The sequence below is a fragment of the Triturus cristatus genome, chromosome 8 (assembly GCF_964204655.1).
Source record: "Triturus cristatus chromosome 8, aTriCri1.1, whole genome shotgun sequence".
Classification (NCBI taxonomy): Eukaryota; Metazoa; Chordata; class Amphibia; order Caudata; family Salamandridae; genus Triturus; species Triturus cristatus.
This window is the reverse complement of record NC_140591.1, coordinates 837645727-837667716: the sequence shown is the minus strand read 5'-3', so window position 1 is coordinate 837667716 and position 21990 is coordinate 837645727. Positions and strand designations below refer to the sequence as shown.

At 42.5% G+C, this 21990-nt stretch overlaps 1 protein-coding gene across 2 annotated transcripts in view; it reads right to left on the bottom strand.

Moving 5' to 3' along the window:
* Positions 1 to 18105: 18105 nt before the first annotated feature.
* Positions 18106 to 21990, bottom strand: part of PIGA (phosphatidylinositol glycan anchor biosynthesis class A) — a 112939-nt gene continuing 109054 nt past the window's right edge. For both annotated transcript variants that reach the window (XM_085622319.1, XM_085622320.1), the window contains one exon: positions 18106 to 20974. In XM_085622319.1, coding sequence (XP_085478445.1) covers positions 20723 to 20974 — 252 coding nt within the window. In that variant the 3' untranslated portion in view covers positions 18106 to 20722. The remainder of the gene's footprint in view (positions 20975 to 21990) is intronic.

The following is a 21990-nucleotide window of genomic DNA, read 5'->3' as shown; positions in this document are numbered from 1 at the left end:
GGTAACCATTCCTAATATTTATGTAAGGGGTCAAGCAAAGGGTCAGTCTCATGCACTCTACAAGCCCTCAAGCATTTTCTTGATCAACATCTCTAACAATATTTTCTTATCTTAGGGGGCTATTTCAATCTTTCGATTTGAGCCATTGTACAACCATGATGTGCATATAACAGGATGAGGACGCTGCTTGGGCAGTCCCTCTTCTAGATATTCAACCTATTCACATATGGGCTCGTTCTGCAGTCCATTTAAAGGCACTCACAATTGAGCATGGCTTGAGGGCACTTAAGGGCCATACCAAATCTGACCCCAAGTGTGCCCACACCTTTAATAAGCCCTTTCATAAAAGTCATATATACTACATTTTAGTTGATCTGAGATTATCGCCAACAGCCATTGATAAGATGGTGTTAGCAAGAGCTGACAGTGACCATAATCCCTTATCTGCAACTTTTAAGGCATTTTGTGAGTTTATTCCCTCAGATATCAATACACCTTCCTATATAAGGGAGGTTATCCTGACAGCAGATAAACGTCATCTGAAATGGCTCCAGATTGTTCATCGTCTAGAAATCCTGGTAGTCATTCAAAAAGAACTTAACTTCGTTCTCACGCAGATTCTGGAGGCCCAAGCGAGAGCTCCTGACCAATTGGTCCTGATCCATGGGGTATTCTTTGAATGTATTTAATCTTTTTATTACCATCTCTAATGTAACTCACAGGAAGAATAGAAGTAAAAAAGCAATCATGGTATAACAAAGAATGTTGTTCAATAAGCCGTTCATTAGCCAATGCCATAATAACAAAGATATGGCCCATATACCAGTACCAAGGAAGATATACAAAAAGGCTATTTTACAAGCCAAAAGAGACTGGGCCGAACAAAGGTGGAGGGCCCCTTTATACACATGCGCTACTGCTGATATTTTCAAATTTTGTTCTTTGATGGCACAGGGCCGCTCCACAGCCACACAGAGTCCGGCCAATAATATGTCCGCTTCTGATTGGGTAAACTATTTTGGCAATTTATATTCTGGTGAACATGTAAACTCCACAGTATCAATAGATATCCTGATTTCCAAAACAATCACCAGTCCTACGCCTATGTTTGAAATAGCAGATATTGTACAGTCTGAATGCCGTCTCGTGTGGGCGAGCAGCTGATCCTAATGGCATCCCAACAGACATTCGTCTTATCTGATATAGAGGCTTGGTCTCATTATATCTTAGCCTTGGCCAATACAATTGCAGCAGGGGCTCCTGCCCCAATTTGTGGAAAGCCGCCACAGTCATATATATATATATATATATATATATATATATATATATATATATATATATATATATATATATATATATATATATATATGTTTTCAAAAGTTACCCCTTCAGATGAAGGGCACACTCGGGATCGCTCCTCATTACAGGTAGGTTTTGCAGCCACAACCTCTTAACTTCGGCCAACGCGTTTCGGGCAGATACGCCCTTCTTCATGGGCCATAGGTGAAGATGACGACAAAGAAGCACTGCCAGTGAAATCCCTCTTTTATTTCAATCAGCATGTTCAATATCACCCAATGCATTCTGGGACTGGTAGTGCGGAAATAACTAACCCATGTGGGCGTCGTCAAAGTCACTCCTTAAAACAATCAAAGTGGGATTACAATGTGCTGCCCGCCTCACTGTACAATATATTTGGCATCTCCCGCTCCACTCGAACTGTACAATCCAAACAGCAAGCAGACCCGCGTGGTCTCGGGGAGATGCCAAATATATTGTACAGTGAGGCGGGCAGCACATTGTAACCCACTTTGATTGTTTTAAGGAGTGACTTTGACGACGCCCACATGGGTTAGTTATTTCCGCACTACCAGTCCCAGAATGCATTAGGTGATATTGAACATGCTGATTGAAATAAAAGAGGGATTTCACTGGCAGTGCTTCTTTGTCGTCATCTTCACCTATGGCCCATGAAGAAGGGCGTATCTGCCCGAAACGCGTTGGCCGAAGTTAAGAGGTTGTGGCTGCAAAACCTACCTGTAACAAGGAGCGATCCAGAGTGTGCCCTTCATCTGAAGGGGTAACTTTTGAAAACAAATTAGTGACCAGCCCTTGGTCACGGAGGAGCACCACCGCCTGTGCCTCGTGGGTCCGTGTGCTGTTGGAATTGATCAGCTACACGGAAGAGGTAATTCCTGTGTGGCCGCTGCTACATCGGAGTTCCACCCCAGAGACCACGCAGGTCTGCTTGCTGTTTGGATTGTACAGTTCGAGTGGAGCGGGAGATGCCAAATATATTGTACAGTGAGGCGGGCAGCTCATTGTAACCCACTTTGATTGTTTTAAGGAGTGACTTTGACGACGCCCACATGGGTTAGTTATTTCCGCACTACCAGTCCCAGAATGCATTGGGTGATATTGAACATGTTGATTGAAATAAAAGAGGGATTTCACTGGCAGTGCTTCTTTGTCGTCATCTTCACCTATGGCCCATGAAGAAGGGCGTATCTGCCCGAAACGCGTTGGCCGAAGTTAAGAGGTTGTGGCTGCAAAACCTACCTGTAATGAGGAGCGATCCCGAGTGTGCCCTTCATCTGAAGGGGTAACTTTTGAAAACACATATATATATATATATATATGTGTAAAAAAAAGCAACCAATCAGCACCATCCCATTATAGGCTAATAAACCTTATAGACTGTATTCAGAAGGTTTTTAGTCATTGCCTTCTCCACAAAATACAAGACTGAATTGAGGAGAGCGACATTGTTAGCCCATTTCAAGCAAGTTTTTGCCGCAGTGTCTCAACCATTGATCGGGTTTTTCGTTTTGTATTAATTGTTTGGAGCACTGTTTTGATCAGTGGGACAGCCTTTATGCCGCTTTTGTTGACTTAAAATCGGCTTTTGATTTGATTCCTCCATACAGACTCTGGAGTGTTTTGGCTGACTTAGGAATGCCCCTGATATTTTATCCCTTCTCATTTGTTTGCATAAAGATAACTATGCATTCATTCTCAGGTGGGATGAAGAGGTGTGGGGGGGGGGGGGATTCAGGCACAGCTGATGGAAGGGGTACCAGTGTGTAAAGGTGTTCACATGGGCTGTGTTCTGGCAGAAGCTGTTTTTACGTTTTATTAATGATATTGTTCCCTTTTTGTCCAAAGTAAAAGCAGATGCCCCATCTTTGGCTGGTTTCAAAACTCTGATTGTTTTATTCACGGATGACACCCTGTTGATCTCCAAGACTCCATCAGGGCTCCAGTAAATATTGACTCATTTTAGTGAGTTCCGTGATGATCGGGCTTGGACATCACTAATCTTAAAACCAAGGCGATGTTCTTTAACTAGCTTTTAAGGGTAGCTTACTTGCATGGGGAGGTCCCCTAGAGAAGGTTGATTCTTTTGCATACCTGGTGGTCACATTTGCAGAGGGCATGTCCTGGCATCTCCATATCAACAAGGCAACTACCAAGCTCAAACAGATTTCAGGTGTAATACTTAAGGAGTTTTTTACATCAAACACTAAACTTATCTCTCCTGCACTTAAGATCTACGAGGCCAAGTGGGGACTTTCAAAACATGACGATCTCATAGTAACAGAGAATAAATTCCTTAGAAATCTTGCATTGCTTCCAGTGAGCACCTCGTTGTACACATTGTGGAGCAACCTGGGTGTCAGTGAGGTCTCAGGCAAAATCTCCTTGCTGCCCTCGTCGTATTGGAGACGCGTGTGGACCACTCCTGAATGTGTCCACTTTGCAGAAAGCCTAAAGGATGGTAAGAAGGCCGACCAAATCAATAAAATCGCATGGCTTACAAACAATGAAATCAGCATTGTACTTGCTGGGGCTCCATGACCTGTGGGATCATCCAGCTTCATCTGCTTTTCCTTCCAAGGCTTTGCTGAAAAAGAAATACTGGTCACTCTTGGTGGCTGAAGTATCTCGGAAAGCAGCCACTGCTAAATTGACCAGGGATTTCATGGACATTAAGTCTACATGGGGACTCGAGTCATTTTGGGATTTAGTGTCTGTTCCACTTCATAGGAAATTATATTTTGAGTTCCGAATAGGCACTTTACCTCTTAGAGTGCTTACATCAGGATGGGCTGGAAATGGAGGCACTTTCTGGCCCATCTGTGTCTCCCATGTTTTGTTTGCGTGCACAGGTTACTCACCCCCTTGGCAAACTTGTCTTGAACCTATATGCAGATTAATAGTTGCACATAGTCATCAGGAAGCCCTTCGTATTTTAAGATCAGATTCGCACCCATTAATGGCTATTTCCATCGCTAAATTCCTGGGTGCCATGTGGGTGTCCGTAGTAAAGCTCTTTGCTGTCCTCCAGATGATTTTATTTACGTGTACTGTGTTTGGTATGCACCTTTTGCTGTTTTAATGGCACTACCCCATCTGAACTGATAACGAACTGTGTACATATTATTGTTTATAAACAACCAATAAACATATAATTAACCTATTTCTTAAAAAAATAAATATCTGTAATAACTTACGTATTTTCTTATACGATCTATCTTATGGTTGATTTGTATTAGGTTTTATATTTTATTTACTGTAAATGGATAGCACTTTTATGGTTCTGGTGGCCGAAATAAAGTGATTTTGATTGATTGAGACTAAACAGGCAGTCACAACTGCAGTTAACTTGCAGTTAAAATAGACTTGATTTGAATGGTGCATTGGCACTTGGGCCAAAGGCTCCCGGGAGTCCACAAAACTCAGATTATCGCTAAATTTTACTACAAAATAAGACAGTCACGACTGCATTTATCTAGCAGGCAATAGGGTCATGATTTGAATGGTGGTGCAGGTGCACCAGGACCAAAAGCTCTAGGCACCCCAATAAACACCCAATATGGTTTTACTGTACTACTATACAGACAGACACAGTTGCAGTTATCTTGCACTTAAAAGGGGCTTGACTTGAATGGTGCAGTGGCACCTGGGCCAAATGCTCTAGAGACCCCACTAAACGTAGAATATTGCTATATTTTACTACTAAACAGGCAGCCACAAGTGCAGTTATCTAGCAGGCACTAGGGCCATGATTTCAAAGGTGCTGCAGGTGTAATGGCATCGGGCTGAAAGTTTTCAGAACTCTTCTAAACACCAAATATTGCTATATTTAATGACTAAATGCGCAGTCACAAGTGTAGTTACCTTGCAGGCACTAGGGTCATGATTTCAATGGTGCAGAGACACCGGGGTCCAAATCTCTAGAAACCCTCTAAACACCAAATATTGCAATTTGTTACTACTAAACAGGCAGTCAGGAGTGCTGTTACCTTACATGCATGATTTGAATGGCACAGCAAGTGCCGTGGCACCAGGCCGAAAAGTTGTCAGAACTCCTCTCAACACATACTATTGCTATTACATCAATTGATTCTAATATTTCCCTCTTTCATGTTTCAAAATATTTTTATTACTTACCTGCACTAAACCACTAGTAACAGCACAATATATTGCCTTTTTGTACACAAACAAGTCATAACACTTTAACAGATTTTGTGTAACTTATATTGTACAACTTACAACAAAAAATAGCTTTTTATTAATGACATAGGCGAAACCTAATGCATTTACCAATGCCTGTTCTTGTTTTGATTGCTAACAGACTGTCTGACAGGCTCAGGAGAGATCTGCTTAAATGGGTCGACCTAAGGCAATCCTGCTTTTACATTAGGCCTCAAGGGACTCAATGTGGAGAGGTGTGGCTCACTGGTTAGAGGCGGCAGACCCGTAAGCAGAGGACGGCCCGGGACCAGGGTTCGATTCCCGACGCGGCAGGGTCGTGGACCAGGGTCAGCGGGCTCGATAATTCTCGCCTCGGTGCCTACTCCAGTCAGGGACCACACTCGGCAACTCTGGGCATTAGCTTGCCTCATCTTCACAACGGCCCCCCCAGACCGCCGGGGATGCTTGGTCGCACCTTAGAGATACCCATTAGGGACCATCTCTCAGAGTGAGCCAGGACGGGTTCCCCAGCGGTCGAAGCGCGGAGATACTCCTCCGGGAGTCGATTCTAGCGCTATATAAACCCACAATTAAATTAAATTAAATGTCTCTCCCGCTAAGCTATTTGTTTTCCCCCTATTCGTACACATTGGGAGGGCTGACCAGTGAGCGTCCTATGTTCCTGTCCCTAAATGAAGCATGTGCATTGTAAACCTGCGTCTCTGAGATTTTGTGTTTATTTAAAGTCAGCACGTGGACCGCTAAACATAGTTTGGTTTTTGACTGGCATAGGGACCTTTGTTTATTTCAAAGAAGTGCGAAGTCTATGCTCCTGCTGGGCATGTGTGAGAGTTGCACAAGGCACTTTCTCTTTGCGTTACATGAATTAAGCTCTCTTCTAGTCTAGATCAATTTCAGTCTTAGGGTAAATCAACAACAAAACCCCATATGTTCCCATTAAATGCGGTCACAGTCTTTTGTATGGGTGATGGTGCCAAATATCAAGCCTAGTTTTGGCACCATAAGGTCCAAGCTTCATTTTGACATGGAGGTAGCAGGAATAAATGTTGAACTTGGTGATGGCGAGGCTGTATTATGAACGGGTTCTACTTCAGTGCCCAGACTCAGAACAGCTCCATGCATCTGCTTTTGCTGAAGCGCACAGTAAAAAAACAAAGCAGTAATTACCTCTTCTGTACGTTACTATGTACAGCTGATACACCAATTCAAGAATGTATTAAGTTAATGTATGCAATATAAGAAAAGCAGTTTCAGCAAAAACGGCTCATGGACCTTTTCTAAGCCTGCTACTGGGCTCTAAATATATTGGTGATATGCCCCCCCCCCCCATCCTCTGGAAGAGGGTCTGTGCCTCCTACGCATATGCTTTTCAGACCATCAAGATATCAACCTAAGAACAGGAGTGTTGGGTGCACTGTCTTAGAGGAGAACATCCATTCGGGAAGCATTCGGATCATCAGTGATCTTTTTGCCACAATTCTGATACAAGAGCATTCAGAAAGCAAAGCTCTGTTTTCTCTTACTAAAAGTAGATGCGGGTGTGCAGATTACCCTCGTCTAAGACTTCACTCTAAATTCAGGTGCAAACCTGCTGGCCACTACATACCAGTGTGCAGTGAACAAGTAATCCAAAGCCATATGAGGAGAGCAATGCTCCCAAAATGGTAGTGGAAAAGTTTTGGGGGTCCAGGAACATTGTGGGTAGTCAGAAGGACATACGAAGTGAATTACCAAGACTTCAGTAGGTAATAGCGGCAGAATCCATCACAGAAAGACTCAGATGTAGCGGCTGCACTTGTATTGCTTTGACAATGAAGGGCACTAAAGCCATCAAACTACAGCAAAATCTGGTGCTTTTCACTTTCTACTGAAATGAAAGGTTTACCCAGTGGTGTTTTATTTGGTATAACAGGTTTTAAACGAAAACCAGACACTCAAAATAGTGCCTAACAATACTGTCAAACTAAGCACATAAAGTTAATTGTAGATTTTACTATTCTTAACTCCACACCTATACATCAGGACAAAATGTATATTGCAAAAAAAAAAAATGGAATGTATATTTGACGCTCTAATGATCGGCTATACCAACAAGGACTTGATATTGATGCAGGACGATATTTTGTCACTCAATATTGTGACTCACATTTTCGACCTCAAATACTCCTTCAGGTTTTCATAACCACCAAGAACAAATTCTTCCACAAACGCCAACCTTGTTGAGATTTTCCTTTACTACATCTCCTCCTCAAAATTATCTGGGTCATTTAGGTTATAATCAGAAGGCATGACTACTTAAACAGTATATAACTTAGGCCCTCGATAAAGAATCTCTCCAAGCTCCCAAAAGGCCAGAACCACGCACTATGGCTCATACTTGGTCTGCAATACTCATCTGGAAGAATCATTCAATTGGCTTGCCAAAAAGGAAAAAAAAACACATCCCTCTAAGATTACTATCCAAAGCTTTGCAGGCCCATGACCAGTCAAATTCCATAGGCCACCTGCCGAAAACCTTTTCATCTGTCCATCTATTTAGCCATGTATATAAGGTTCAGGCGCAGATCCAACCACACTCAAGGCTCCTTACTCAGGCTCGCCCTCCTGGGATTGCTGAGACATGAAGGGGAGTTCCTGAAGGTCAGTCTCTTTGGAAAGTCTCAAAAAGGCTGTGTGGGAGGGATGGGCGAAAAATGAATCTAGGAGGCTTGATATGTCTCTCAATTTTGGCGTTTTATTTTTGGAAGAAGTCCAAACAACAACAAAAAAGGAAAATTAAGTTCAATTGGTGTGTGAGGTTGTTGGATATGCTTTTGGTTCTGCTGTTCTCTTAACAGTGTTTCTCCTCTTTTTCTTTCCAGATCAGAACTTCTGTGGTGGTACAGCCCAGGATCTCAGGGAACAAAACAGGGAGAGAGCGGTGAGTAGAACAGTCCTAGTTTTTTTTTTTGTACAGGACAGGGACCCTCACCACACCCAGGAGTATTAGTCAGAGGTCTTATTCTGGTGAAGACTGAGGTCACATGCTCCCTCTGCCCCTCTCTTCCTCTCACTCGGTTAGGGTTTTGGGCTCTTGTTGTGACAATTAAGGGCCAGGAAAGGGGAAGTGTGCAATGAAATTAAGTGGATTTGTGCCAAGTCAATCCTGGTTGTCTCGTGCTAGCTATTTTCCTTTTTCTTGTATCATCACAGGCAATTTTACTGTACAGATAGTATGCATATCACAGAGTAAACTTTTTTTTCCGTTTGACATTTACAGTTCTACTGGCCTTTTCCTCAGGCCAGGCATCAGGCTCAAAACAAATGGAGGTGCGACAAACCTCTATGGGCCAAACTAACAAAAAAACAATGAAAGAAAAGAGTTGTGACCTTCGCGGAGTGCTGCTGATCATGCGTTAGTTGTGTTCCCAGCCCCGGGTTTCCTCTATGTGCCACCTGACTTTTTCTATTTCAGCCCGGACCTTCCTCTCCACCTCCCCCCTTCCCAAACACATACCATAGAAGCCGCAACTCTCCTGAGTTGCGGCGGGGGATATATACCTCCTGGGGTGACCACCACTCTTCACTCCAGTCCTACGGAGTTTCATGCTCCTCACCCGCTGTCCTCGACTCTGTTGCTGCAGAGGATGTCCTTTCTCGTTCGTTCCTCCAGGGCCAGACTGACCGTAGCGGGCACCGGGCATTTCCCCGGTGGGACGCCAGGGTTGGGGGGCTGGTTTTGGGCCCCTGGAGCCGATTTTGTTTCAGGGCCGTTTTTGCAGCATAGCTGCAATATCGGCCCTGAAAAAGCTGCAAAATTGGCGAAGCAGGCCATGGGAAACAGCTCGGCCGCACCCCCAACCCCCCGGGCGGCCGGGCAAGCACTTTGCCGAGCATGGTTTTGGTCCCCAGTCCGGCCTTGCGTTTCTCCTTGCGGTGACACTTGGTTACTCGTCGTCCTCCGGGTCGGTTACACAGGAAGGTTCCTCTCCTGCTGAGACAGTCTTACAACCACTTTATTCTACTCTGCGTATTCTGGGTACTGCCTCCTATTTCCCCTTTCTGGTCCATCAATGCACTCTTTACTCTCGTCCCGACCCCATGATTGGTTGCTGGTATCTGTACGCCCCCCTCCTTCTGCCATCAGCGGATTCACGGCAAAAGGATTAACCCGTTCCTCTTTTGTTTTTCAGGGTAGGAGCGGTTGGAACTGGGATGAAAGCGGTAAGTTAGGGGTGGATACGGCTGTCGGGTTGGGGTCCCTCAAGGGTAATGATTGTATTTGGGGAGCGGGGCATGATCTTCCTCGTATCCCCTCCACCCTAACTTTCTTGTCTGCAAGACATGATTCTACAGGGTATTGTGATAATCAGCGTTAGTCTGGTTTCTCCCTTTTCTATGATAGGTAAAGAACAGGAAGGGTTGTAATGCTATAAACCATCTCAGTGCCCGGTCATTATGCTCCTTGTTGCAAGACAACCATTCCATGATCCGTATACAAAGTGAATTCCCGGGACTCGATAGCCCATTTGATGGCTAAGGATTCCTTTTCTATTACGGCATAGTGCCTTTCCTGTGGGAATAATTTGTCGCTGATGTATATAACTGGTCCTCCTTGACCGTGTGAGTCCACCTGGGAGAGAACTGCCCCCAAACCTTGCACTAAGGCATCCGTTTGTAAAATGAAGGATTTGGTACAATTATGGCTGAGGAGGACCGGTTCAGATGTGAGGGCATGTTTCAAATGGCGGAGGGCATGCAAAGAAATGGGTGATGAGTTTTTGAGTTCTTTCTCTGTTTTGATGTCCTTCCTTAATAAGTCAGTTAGAGGGGCAGCTGTGTGAGAGAACTCTGGTATAAATCGCCTGTAATACCCCAAGACGCCCAGGAAGGCTCTCGGATCCTCTTTGGTCTTGGGAAAGGGTTGGTTTTCTATGGCTGTGACTTTCTCCCTTTGGGGTTTGATACAACCTTCCCCCAAGAGGTACCCTAATTATTTTACAGATCTAGTGGCTATAGGATTTTTGGCTGCATTAATTGTATTGTAATTTCATTTGTATAGCGCTTACTATACCGGACGATGTGGTAAAGGGTTTTTTCAGCGAATAGCACGATACTCCAGAACCCATAAAGGATTAGTATAGTGAAATATGAAAATAATTTGAGTGGTGGATAGGTTAGTCAGTTATTTAGATTCAGAAGAATAGCGGAAGGATAGAAGAGGGAAAAAAGGTTTGTATTATATAGTGCCTGTTACCCCTGATGGGGTGTTGAAGTGCTTTTTTGGCAAGTAGCACGCTACTCTGGAACCCATAAAGGATTAGTGGTGAATTAGTATAGTGAAATATGAAAGTAACTTGAGTGGTGGATATGTTATTCGGATAGAGAAGGGTAGCGGAGGGATAGAAGAGGGAAAGAGGTTTGCATTTATATAGCGCTTGCTACCCCTGATAGGGTGTTGAAGCGCTTTTTTGACAAGTAGCACGCTATTCTGGAACCCATAAAGGATTAGTTGTGAATTAGTATAGTGAAATATGAAAGTAACTTGAGTGGTGGATATGTTATTCGGATAGAGAAGGGTAGCGGAGGGATAGAAGAGGGTAAAAGGTTTGCATTTATATAGTGCTTGCTACCTCAGATGAGGTGTTGAAGTGCTTTTTCGGCGAGTAGCATGCGACTCTGGAACCAATAAATGATTATTGGTGAATTAGTATAGTGAAATATGAAATTTGAGAAGTGGACATGTTTGTCTGTTATTTTGATTGAAAAGGATAGTGGCGGGATAGAAGAGTGAAGGATTTAGACTTTTTGTTTGTTTGTTTGTTTTGGAGGTCATAGCAGTAGGAGGAGGCTTGGAATGAGTAAAAAGGGATGTGGAGGGGAAGAGTTTAGAAAGGCTTGTTTTGGGGGATCTGTATAGTAAAAGAGGTGTCCGATGATGCAAGGAGGGGTAGAGTAGGGGAGAGTCTAGAAAGGGTTAGGGATGAATAAGAGAGTGGATGAAGAGGATAGATTGATAGAGGTATAGGATGAGAAATAGGGTAGTGCATTGGAAAGAGTATGGTGAGACCCCCCCTCCTTTAGTGCTTGAATCACTCTCGCTAGATGGGATAAGCCTTGTTCACAAGAGGTGCTATAGATAATGATACCGTCTATATAGGCGGCTGCAAAGGTGTTACAAGGTTTCAGTATTGTATTCATAAGCCTCTGGAAGGTTTCCGTGACACCATGTAAACCAAAGGGTAACATGGTAAATTGGTACTGTCCTGCTGGTGTGGAAAAGGCTGTCTTCTCTTTGTCTTGTTCCCTTAGCGGCACCTGCCAATATCCTTTGCAGAGATCTAGGGTACTAATATACTGTGCCTTACCCAATTTTGTGAACATTTTGTCCACCTGACTAAGTGGATATGAGTCAAATGGGATATTTTGTTAACTTCCCTAAAGGCAATGGAAAACCTGATGGATCCATCAGGTTTAGGAACAATGACTACTGGGGAATTCCACTCGCTGGTAGAGGGTTCTATAATCCCCATCTTAAGCATCTGCTGTATCTCGTTTTCAACAGCCTCTCGTCTGGATTCTGGTATTCGATAAGGACGCAGTCTGACTTTTTTCCTTGGAAGGGTCTGTATTGGATGTTCTATAACTGAAGTCTTCCCAGGAGTTAGAGAAAATACTCACTGGAAGGCGTGTAAACAAGAGTTTACTTCTCGTCTTTGCTGGTCTGACAGGTCGGGTCTATGCTTGGTTGATATAAAGGGGGAGGATTTTCATTAGTTTCTAGCAAGCTTGGCTCCTTCCCACTTCTTTTAAAAGATGAATGTGAAATATCTGAGTATTAGTTTTCTTTTCTGGATCCATTTCGAGACATTGGGTACCTGGAGTCATGCGTTCTACCATCCGAAAAGGACCTTGCCATTGCACTAATAGCTTATGGTCAGAAGTGGTCATCATAAGCAAGACTAGATCTGCTACCTCTAGGGTCCTTTCTTTGGTCTTTTTGGGCTTGCTCTAGATGGAATTTCACGATGCTTCAGATTTGGTGTACTTGATTTTTTAGGTTAAGGACATATTTAGGTAGAGGTTTACCCCTTTCTGATTCTTCCTCACACTCTTCCTTCAACATGTCTAACAAGGTACGTGGCTGTCGCCCATAGAGTAATTCAAAAGGGGAATACCCTGTGCTCTTCTGCGGTCTACATCTAATGGCAAACAGGGCTAGGAGCAGCATGTCTTCCCATTTGCGCGTTTACAGTTCTAGCAATTTTTTGTGTCACTTTAAGAGTGGCATTATATCTGTCCACCAGCTCGTTTGGTTGTGGGTGATAGGCTGAGATCCGTATCTGCTTAATCTTGAGTTGTTGACATACTTGTCTCAACAATTTGGAAACAAAAGGTGTTCACTGATCGGTCCCAATTTCCAGCAGAAACTCCACCCGGGAAAATATGCTCATCATAGCCGTAGCTATCTGCATAGCATCGGGCTATCTCAGGGCAACTGCTTCAAAAAAGCAGGTTGCGTAATCAATTAGGACATAACGGCACCCTCTTTGGGAGGGAAGAGGCCCAATCATGTCCATACGCACCCTTGAAAAGGGTTCTTCTATTATAGGGAGAGGTCTTAGTAGAACCCTGGAAGGTGTGGTCCTGCTATTTGTTTGGCAGATGGGACACTCTTTACAATACCTACGAACATGTTGATATATTCCTGGCCAATAGAATTTTTCTAGTACAGCTTTTTCTGTCTTTTCTTCCCCGAAATGTCCTCCCAATAAATGAGTATGGGCCAAAATTAGTACTTTCTCCCTATATTGCTGGGGAACTAGCAATTGTGGGGTACAGGTTTTTCCCCCCTTTTCGATATAGTAGACCCTTATGTAAAAAGAATTGGGGACATACTTGATTGGGGTCATCCATGGGAGAGGCTCTGTTCCAGGCCTCTTTCAGGGTAGGATCTTCTCTCTGAGCAAGGTGAAAGCTCTGGTCATTTTTGCATGTCTTCTTCCTCGGACCGGGCTAGGGCCACACGGTTCCACTCTTTCTTTTCTGCCTTCTGCTTTTCCAGGGGCTTCCCTTGTGGCCATCCATTTTCTGGCATCTGAAAGAGAGGGGCTGTTTGTCTCCATTCTTCCCCTTCTTTCCAGGACTCTTGGAGAAGACTATTCATGTATGGATAGTCTCTTCCCAGTACTAGGGGTCTCAGGTAGTTTAGGGATCAATCCCACTCGCAAGGGTATAGGTTTCATGGATGACTTATGTTAGACCTGCACCTCAGTAGTGGGGTACCGATTATTATCCCCATGCACACACTGTATGTTTACCATATCAGAAATAGATTGCACTCCTACTGAAACCGCCTGAGGTTGTACAACGCTCTGTAAACACCCAGTGGCTACTAAAGCCCACTGGGGTTCTCTATTGACAGTGACCTGGTAGTGGTAACGAGGAATGGGTCCTACCTGGTTGCGATATAGGACTCTTGTCAACCCTACGTCCATTGGTTCTTCTTTTTGAGGACAGGCTTGTGCAAGGTGCCCAAATAGTCCACAATTAAAGCATAGTGGTCATGGCGGCGGGCCACAGGTCCTGGCATTAGTGTGATGGTTTCAGCTTTACACTGGGATGGAGACTTTTGGTACTTTGACAAAATTCCTCTGGGATGCTTCCACAGGGCCTCCTAGCTGCCTTTCTAGAATTCCTGTGCCGGGTAATAGGCACTGGCTATTTCTACAGCTCTGTGCAGGGTCAACTGGGAATGTTGATTAACCCACCGCTGTATGTGGGGGTGTAAGGGAGTTATTGTTCCACATACACTTTTTCTACTATCCCTTCTTTGGAAGACGTTGAGGGTCTCAACCACCTATCAGCCAGATTCTTCACTCTGTAATTTAAAGCTCTCAGGGTTTCTTGGGTTCCTACTTTGATTTGTCGCAATTGAATGCTGTAGGTTTCATCATCTACCCCCATCCTTTCTAGAATGCTCTTCCTAACATCTTCATAGGGGGTGAGACCAAGAGGATTAGCGGCTTGGTATTCATCCTGGAGGTCGCCTGAGAGGAACAGGCCGAGAAATTGTCCCCATTTGTCAGCAGGCCAAGCGGTTGACCTTGCCATTCTGTCGAAGTTTGCAAAAAGAAAAATCTGGATCTTCTCCGGTCACCTATTTTTGCAGAGGGCAAGGTTGTTTGGGTCCTCTGTTGGCGGAGTGCATCTGACAATTTACTGATTACAGCCTCTTGAGACTGGCTATTTTCCTTGGCCACAGCTAGGAATATTTCCATAATCTTTCCCAGTTTATCTTGGCCTTCCATCATCTTATGCACAATAGCCTCCATTGTCTCTGATCCCACTTCTGACACCAGGTGTGGAAGGGATGGGCAAAAAAATTAATCTAGAAGGCGTGATATGTCTCTCAATTTTGGCATTTCATTTTTGGAAGAAGTCCAAACAACAAAAAAAGGAAAAAAAAGGTTCAATTGGTGTGCGAGGTAATTAGATATGCTTTCGGTTCTTCTCTCAACAGTGTTTCTCCTCTTCTTCTTTCCAGATCAGAGCTTCCGTGGTGGTACGTCCCAGGATCTCAAGGAAGAAGACAGGGAGAGAGTGGTAAGTATAACAGTCATAGTTTTTTTTGTACAGGATAGGGACCGTCACCACACCCAGGAGTGCTAGTCAGAGGTCTTATTCTGGTGAAGACTGAGGTCACATGCCTCTCTTCCTTTCTCTGTTACGGTTTTTGGGTTCTCCTTGTGACAATTAAGGGCCAGGAAATGGGAAGTGCCTAATGAAATTAAGTGTAATTGTGCCGAGTCAGTCCTGGTTGTCTCGTGCTAGCTATTTCCCTTTTTCTTTTTCTGGTAACATCACTGGTCATTTTACTGTACAGATAGAATGCATATCACGGTGTAAACGTTTTTTTCTGTTTGACATCTACACAGTTCTACAGGCCTCTTCCTCAGGCCAGGCAACAGGTTCAAAACAAATGGAGGTGCGACAAACCTCTACAGGCCAAAAAAACATAAAATAATGAAAGAAGACATTTGCAGAGTATTGCCGATCATGCGTTAATTGCGTTCCAAGTTCCAGTTTTCCTCTATGTCCCACCGGACTCTTTCTATTGCAGCCCGGACCTTCCTCTCCACCTACACCCCCATCCCGGACACGTACCGCAGAAGTTGCAACTCTCCTGAGTTGCAGCAGTGTGTTTAAACCTCCGGGGGCAACCACCACTCTTCACTCCAGTCCTCTGGAGTTTCGTCCTCCTCACCCGCTGTCCTCAACTCTGTTGCGGCGGAGGATGTCCTTTCTCATTCGTTCCTCCTTGCGGTGATACAGGCTTTAACGTCATCCTCCGGGTTGGGTACAAGGGCAGGTGTCTCCTTCTGCTGACACAGTCTAGCGGCCACGTTGTTCTCCTCTGCGTATTCCAGGTTCTGCCTCTTGTCTCCCCCTTCCAGTCCATCTATGCGCTCTTTACTATCGCCCAACCTTCTGATTGGTTGCTGGTATCTATACTTCCGCTTCCTTCTGCTGTCAGCGGATTCACGGCAATAGGATCAACCCCTTTCTCTTTTGTCTTCCAGGGAAGGAGATGCTTATCGTGCTGGGATGAAAGAGGTAAGTTAGGGGTGGACACGGGTGTCGGGTTGGATTCCCCGAAGGGTAATAGATTGTATTCGGGGAGCGGGGCGTGTTCTTCCTCACAGGCCTAAATCACTATGAGCCCAAAGCACAGAGTTATCACGCTGCTTAGAATCACCATACATTACCAGCCAGAGGAAATCATATACAAGACTCTCTTGGAGGGGACACAGTGGGTGTTTAACAATTTTAAAAAATGAAAGACTTAACTGGTGTTGCCAGCCGGCTCGCGCTCCTCTGCCTCCAGTTCCTGGCACCATGGACCTCACATTCTATCCCTGTGCTGCTCTCAAGCGCCTGAGCAGGAAGAATTAACGCTTGCTCAGGCACAGGGGCCTGTGCTGATTCTCCAACCCAGCTGCGCTATACAGCTGGGTTGGAGAAACCTAAGTGTGCATGTCAGTTTGGTCAGCCTAAGGAGGCCGGCCAAACTGACATATGCACTTAGAAGTGCACATACTACTCGTACTCCCCATTTCATGGCCCGGCCTCGCCCCTCCCTGCACATTCTGGCTCATCCAGCAGCTGAAAAATAAAACTATAATAAAACATTTTTTTATTTTTCAGCTGCTGGCTCTGAGCCAGAGGGGCAATGCTCCGCCGCTATTGCGGAGGAGACTGCGCTGCCTTAGGTCTACCTGTTAAATCTTAACTGTTTCACTATGCATCAAGAGTATTAAGAGGGAACTCAAAATGATTGTGAAACTGAAAAAATATACTCACTATTTTGAACTAAGGGTTTATATCAGAAAGCAGAAGGAAACACGGGTGTGAATGGCAAAGGTGTTTTACACATTTAGCATGAACAAAATTAATGATATATATATATATATATATATATCTATGTAAACAATGCACTTTTTAAGCACATTAGGTCACAACATAAGCTACATTAAACAGATTAATCAGAGGTTCAAGAAAATGTCAGTGATGTCCAGTTTTTTAAGGAGACGAAAGTACATAAGTATAACAAAAACATTTTGGGTGCATTTTAAAGCACTTCTATGCTGATATTTTTAGCGAGAAAGATTCCAGATGAGCAATTTTAAAGCTGTAAAGAACATGTCAACACACCAGGAAATATTATTGCTTTAAGTGTCGTTTTACCTCATTTTTATCCTGACATCCATTTAATAACTATATTTCAGATGCCCACCTACTTTCAACTCAAAAACTCTGCTGCAACATCTTTAACAGTCTACAAAAAACACTGGCAAAGCCAATAAGTCTGGCTTGTAATGTCCTCCTGTGTAGCTCTTGGCTTTGACCAATGCCTACATCTACGAGGGCAGAAATGATCAGGCATGGCAAACAAAACATTCATAAATAACAGTCTGTACATGCATGGGAGGCCATTTTAGAATGTGTTGCATATTTTGCAATTCTTTATTGTTCCAAGATGGCTAGTAAGTTTAGAAGCAATTGGTAAGCCATAGTGAAATGGTAAAGGATGATAAAGTATGCAAACAGTATTTAAAGATGGCCGCCCTTTTGTGTGCACACAGCAGTCTTTAAATGCTTTTTGACATACTTTACCACTGGTTAATTATTTCAAGGTGGTAGACGGCCATCTTGGGGGTGGTGAACTAATAATAAAGTATGAGAAAAACCATCCTAAGCTGATCACACTAGCACCAATGACTGTGCAAGACACAGTGTGCTTTGAAGGGTAGCAAGCTACTTTGTCATGGTGCGATATAATAAAAAATAAAAAAAATAAAAAAACATTGCAAACAATGCCAATAAGTAAAGAAATGGCAAGATTGGCCACGAGCGCTGGCACTGAAGTATACTCTTTTTGGAGTCACATGTGCAAACAAGCATGAGCTAAATGCCATCACTCAGTTTGGAAAGCCAAGGACTGCAGTGGGCTGACTTATTGCCCCATCCTGCGTGCTGTGGTTGGTGGAAGCAAAATGGGAATGGCAATTTAACAGACCAATCATAAGAACACATATGATATCAATAATACTGCGATAAACAACAAAAGATTACTCCACTTTAATGGGAATAAGTATTATTATTGTGCATATCGGTTGTTCATATTGGGAATAAAATCAGCGAGTTACAGTTCTTCCAAACCAATGAATAACGGATGTGTTTAGACTATATAATATGAAGGCAACAAATTAAGAATAATAAGGATTCCGATTACTTACAAGCATTAATGCAACCATTATCATATATTCTCTGTAAATAACTCAAAACTCACAGCTCCGTACTCTATGTAACTGGTTTTCAAAACTACTTTGGTGAAAACTTGTTTAAGATACACATGAACTGCACAAACATTATGGTACCAGAACATCACAAACTAAATATCGGCTGGAAAAAATATTGTGTTCTAAATATGGTTTACAAAATTGTCACCCCAGTGGAGTTAATTGAAAATAGATACGCAATGAAGTGACTTTTCTAGTTATTATACTTGCCAGACGATATTTTTGTTCTCGATATTCTGAAATACAACCGCAAAAACATCAAATCACAGTGACAGGATATTGTCAGCATTGACTGTTCTGGTCTCACACTTTACATTTTTGGCTCTGCGACTTGCAACACTTTTCTTAGAAGCTCTGGAATAACTTTTCAGTGCAATTTCAACATCAAGTAAGCGGGTTAAAAGCAATACATGGCACACATTCACTCAAAATATCAAGGCCGACCATTTTGGACTTAAAAAAGGGATACGTAGCAAGTGCAAAGACCCCTTAAATGACGAGATCCAGGTGTTCTAGCTAGCATACAAGCAGAGGGAGCAATACTCAATGCTTTTAAGAGCAAACTAGAAGGGTCTGAAGTCATCTGTCAAAAATGAAATCCTAGCACATTTCAGAATTATTAGGATGATAAGTGGGGTAAGAAAAGTCAAAAATCACATTTCCTTGAAACAGATGATGCCTAAGTCACAAACACTAGTGCGTTTTAGTATCGTTTCTACCTATCATGGGTTTTTTCTGTACAATTCTTGCAGCTTTGTAAACACGGGAAAGAGCAAACAGATTGCAGCCAATGTTAGGGGGGGGGGGGGAAAAGTGAAATATAAGAATAAATATAACTAAATCCGTGGCAGCGGATATAGGCCACCAACCTCATCTAGTCCTCCATTTTCAGAGTGAAAATCCTACTTGCTCTCAGGCTCTAACCATTTGCCCAACATTTCGCACTGCACTGCGAGAGTGATCGGCTGATAAACATTATATATAAACAAAATAAATATGTGTAAAAGCTATTTATATTTCAGTGTAAAACATATCTATTATAACCGTATACATTACAAATAAAACCATCTGTATGGAGACTAATGTATTTTCCACATACTATTGATTACTGGGAAGCGTATCCTTATGTGAAATAGGCAGCACACATGCGCAGTCCGCTGTTAATATGGAGTCACAATAAGATTCAAGCGAGGCAGTGCATTTACGGGTTTAAAATCTGACAAAAAACAGGTGACATTACTGCATGATTGCATTGGTTTCTCTGTGGAAAACCTTCCTATTAAAAACTTTGAAGCAGCGCAGCAGAAAGATCAAACCTGAAGAGGGCCTCTTGAGAGAGAGAAAAGAAAATACACGATTCGCTCTAACTGCTTAAATGACATGCAACAAGATGTGTCATTACTCCACCTTTATGGGTTACCGGAGGTCCATGGTGACATCATAGAAGTTAAGGAGGAGTCATTGAAGCGAACGTGGCTGTGAGCTGCACCCAGGGCTGGGCGACGGAAAATCGAGAGACCGTTTTGATGATCAGTGCCCCTGACTTTAGTTTTAAATCCTGAATTAAAACTGTAGTGTTAGGATGCATTTTTTCAAAATTTGTTTGTGCTAGGTACTCTACTCCACACTATTTTCCCAAACACCCTTTTAGGATGTCGTACTCACTCGGTCATTGCCTACCACAAAAAAGGGCGTCTTTTGATCAACGGTCCTATTGCTATCAGTAATGCAGTAGTGCTGGGATCCAAGGGTGCACGGGGGGCACTGTATGTCAATTAAACAAACCAAATGTACAGTCATACATAAACACTATAGTGGTTCTTTGTCCATGCTCTACAAATTCTCCTTTTGTTGCATTTAGTCACTCAAACTTTGACAAGAATTACAAAACAAACAGAATAATCTTTTTACAAAATATTCGACACCAAAATGAGTGGGAGACCCACTGACGCACAGTTGGCTTAAAATACAGTATGCACCTGATGTATAAAAGATTATTATTATTTTTTTTCGAGGAACAGCAACACAAAAAACAATTAAAAAAAAAATCTATTAAGATTTAAAACGTAGGCAGCTCATTCTTCCACATTCCCCTAGGACTGTTCACGGCAGTTTTCAAATTAAAAAAGTTGCATAGGTTTTACAGTTTTCCTAAAGTTACCATATCACAATCCTAATTTGAGGTAGAATGTCCAAGTACTCACACTCATTAGAGGCTTTCAGCATTTTGCTACAACACTCTGGTAAGTAATGCACCAAAATATTATACACATGCACCTACGAAAATAATTATTCTAAGTTACAATGTATGGTGTAAACAACAAAAGTAGATGACGTGAATTGTGAAGGTCTTGAGTTCCCCAGTAAACAATATAAATATTCTAAGGCCGGTCCTTTTTTCTACTTTTTTCACTAGAATACTGTTGAGCCCATGGTCCTTTGGGGCCTGTAGCGTCCACAGCTCGATCAATGTTGGAATCTGGAGTTATCCAGTTCAGAAATACAAGAAAAACAAAGCTAAGCACAGTGAAAAGAGCAAATATGTAGCCAGTGACTGAACCACAATGAGTGATATATCTGTTCAGTCTTTCATTCATGGGTAATACCACTTCTCCAGAGACGCGATCATAGACCTATGGGAGAAAAAGAATAGGCTGGTTATAAACAGAACACCTAGCAAGAGCGGACAAAACTATATTTATTGGGTCAGAAAAAATCCACTAGGATCAAACAAACAAAAGCACAATAGCAATCGACCAGAAAAACGAAAATATGAATTGTGTGACTTGACTTAAAAAAAATAAAAATTAAATTATATATGGATGCCGTACAAATAGAACATTGAACGTTGTGTATACACTTCTTGAGGGTGTCACTGGCCAGGCTGAGGTGGAAGATAAAGTACATCTTGGGAAGACGGCGACACCGGGCAAGGTGTATTTTACATTTAGACTGGCTTGTCAACTCTAGACTAAAATAAGTATATATACAGTGAAAACACAAATTCTAATCAAGGATAAGTATAAACATTTATTATTTTTTTCTTTGATATTCCTATTTCTTTTTTATATAGAAACATTTTTTAAAGTAATGTATAGAAAAAGATAAATATATTTACAATTTAACTGTTAATCTATGAACCACATATATTCTCTCCCTTTGACAGTTGATACAATTCATATGCTTTCATGACTTTATATTTCAAATAGTACAATTGTCATAATTTCAGTTCATTTACACACATCATATTTTTCTTTTTTCAACTTTAGTCAAAAGAAGTGTATATTAAAACCCATAAATCACAAATAACTTTATGCACAGAGACTGGCGGCTTGTTGACAAACAACGCGTTTCAGCTAGGCCTTCGTCAGGACTCCGTCACAGTGGTTACTAAACAGAAAATAAACATCATTATAGTTTAGAGTTTAAATGTCCTTTTAAATAAATGAAAAAATATGTATAGCAATGCTAGTTACCCAAATGATAATGGGATCTAGTCTAAGGTTTCTTTCCTTGAGTCCGTATCAAACAGCGACAGTACATGCATTTGAAAGCTAGACTTATAATATGCGGACTTAGTCCTTGATAATATTGTAAGTGTGAAAGAAAGGAGCAGTGCCAAACAAAAGAATCAAAAAAATCTGAGGGC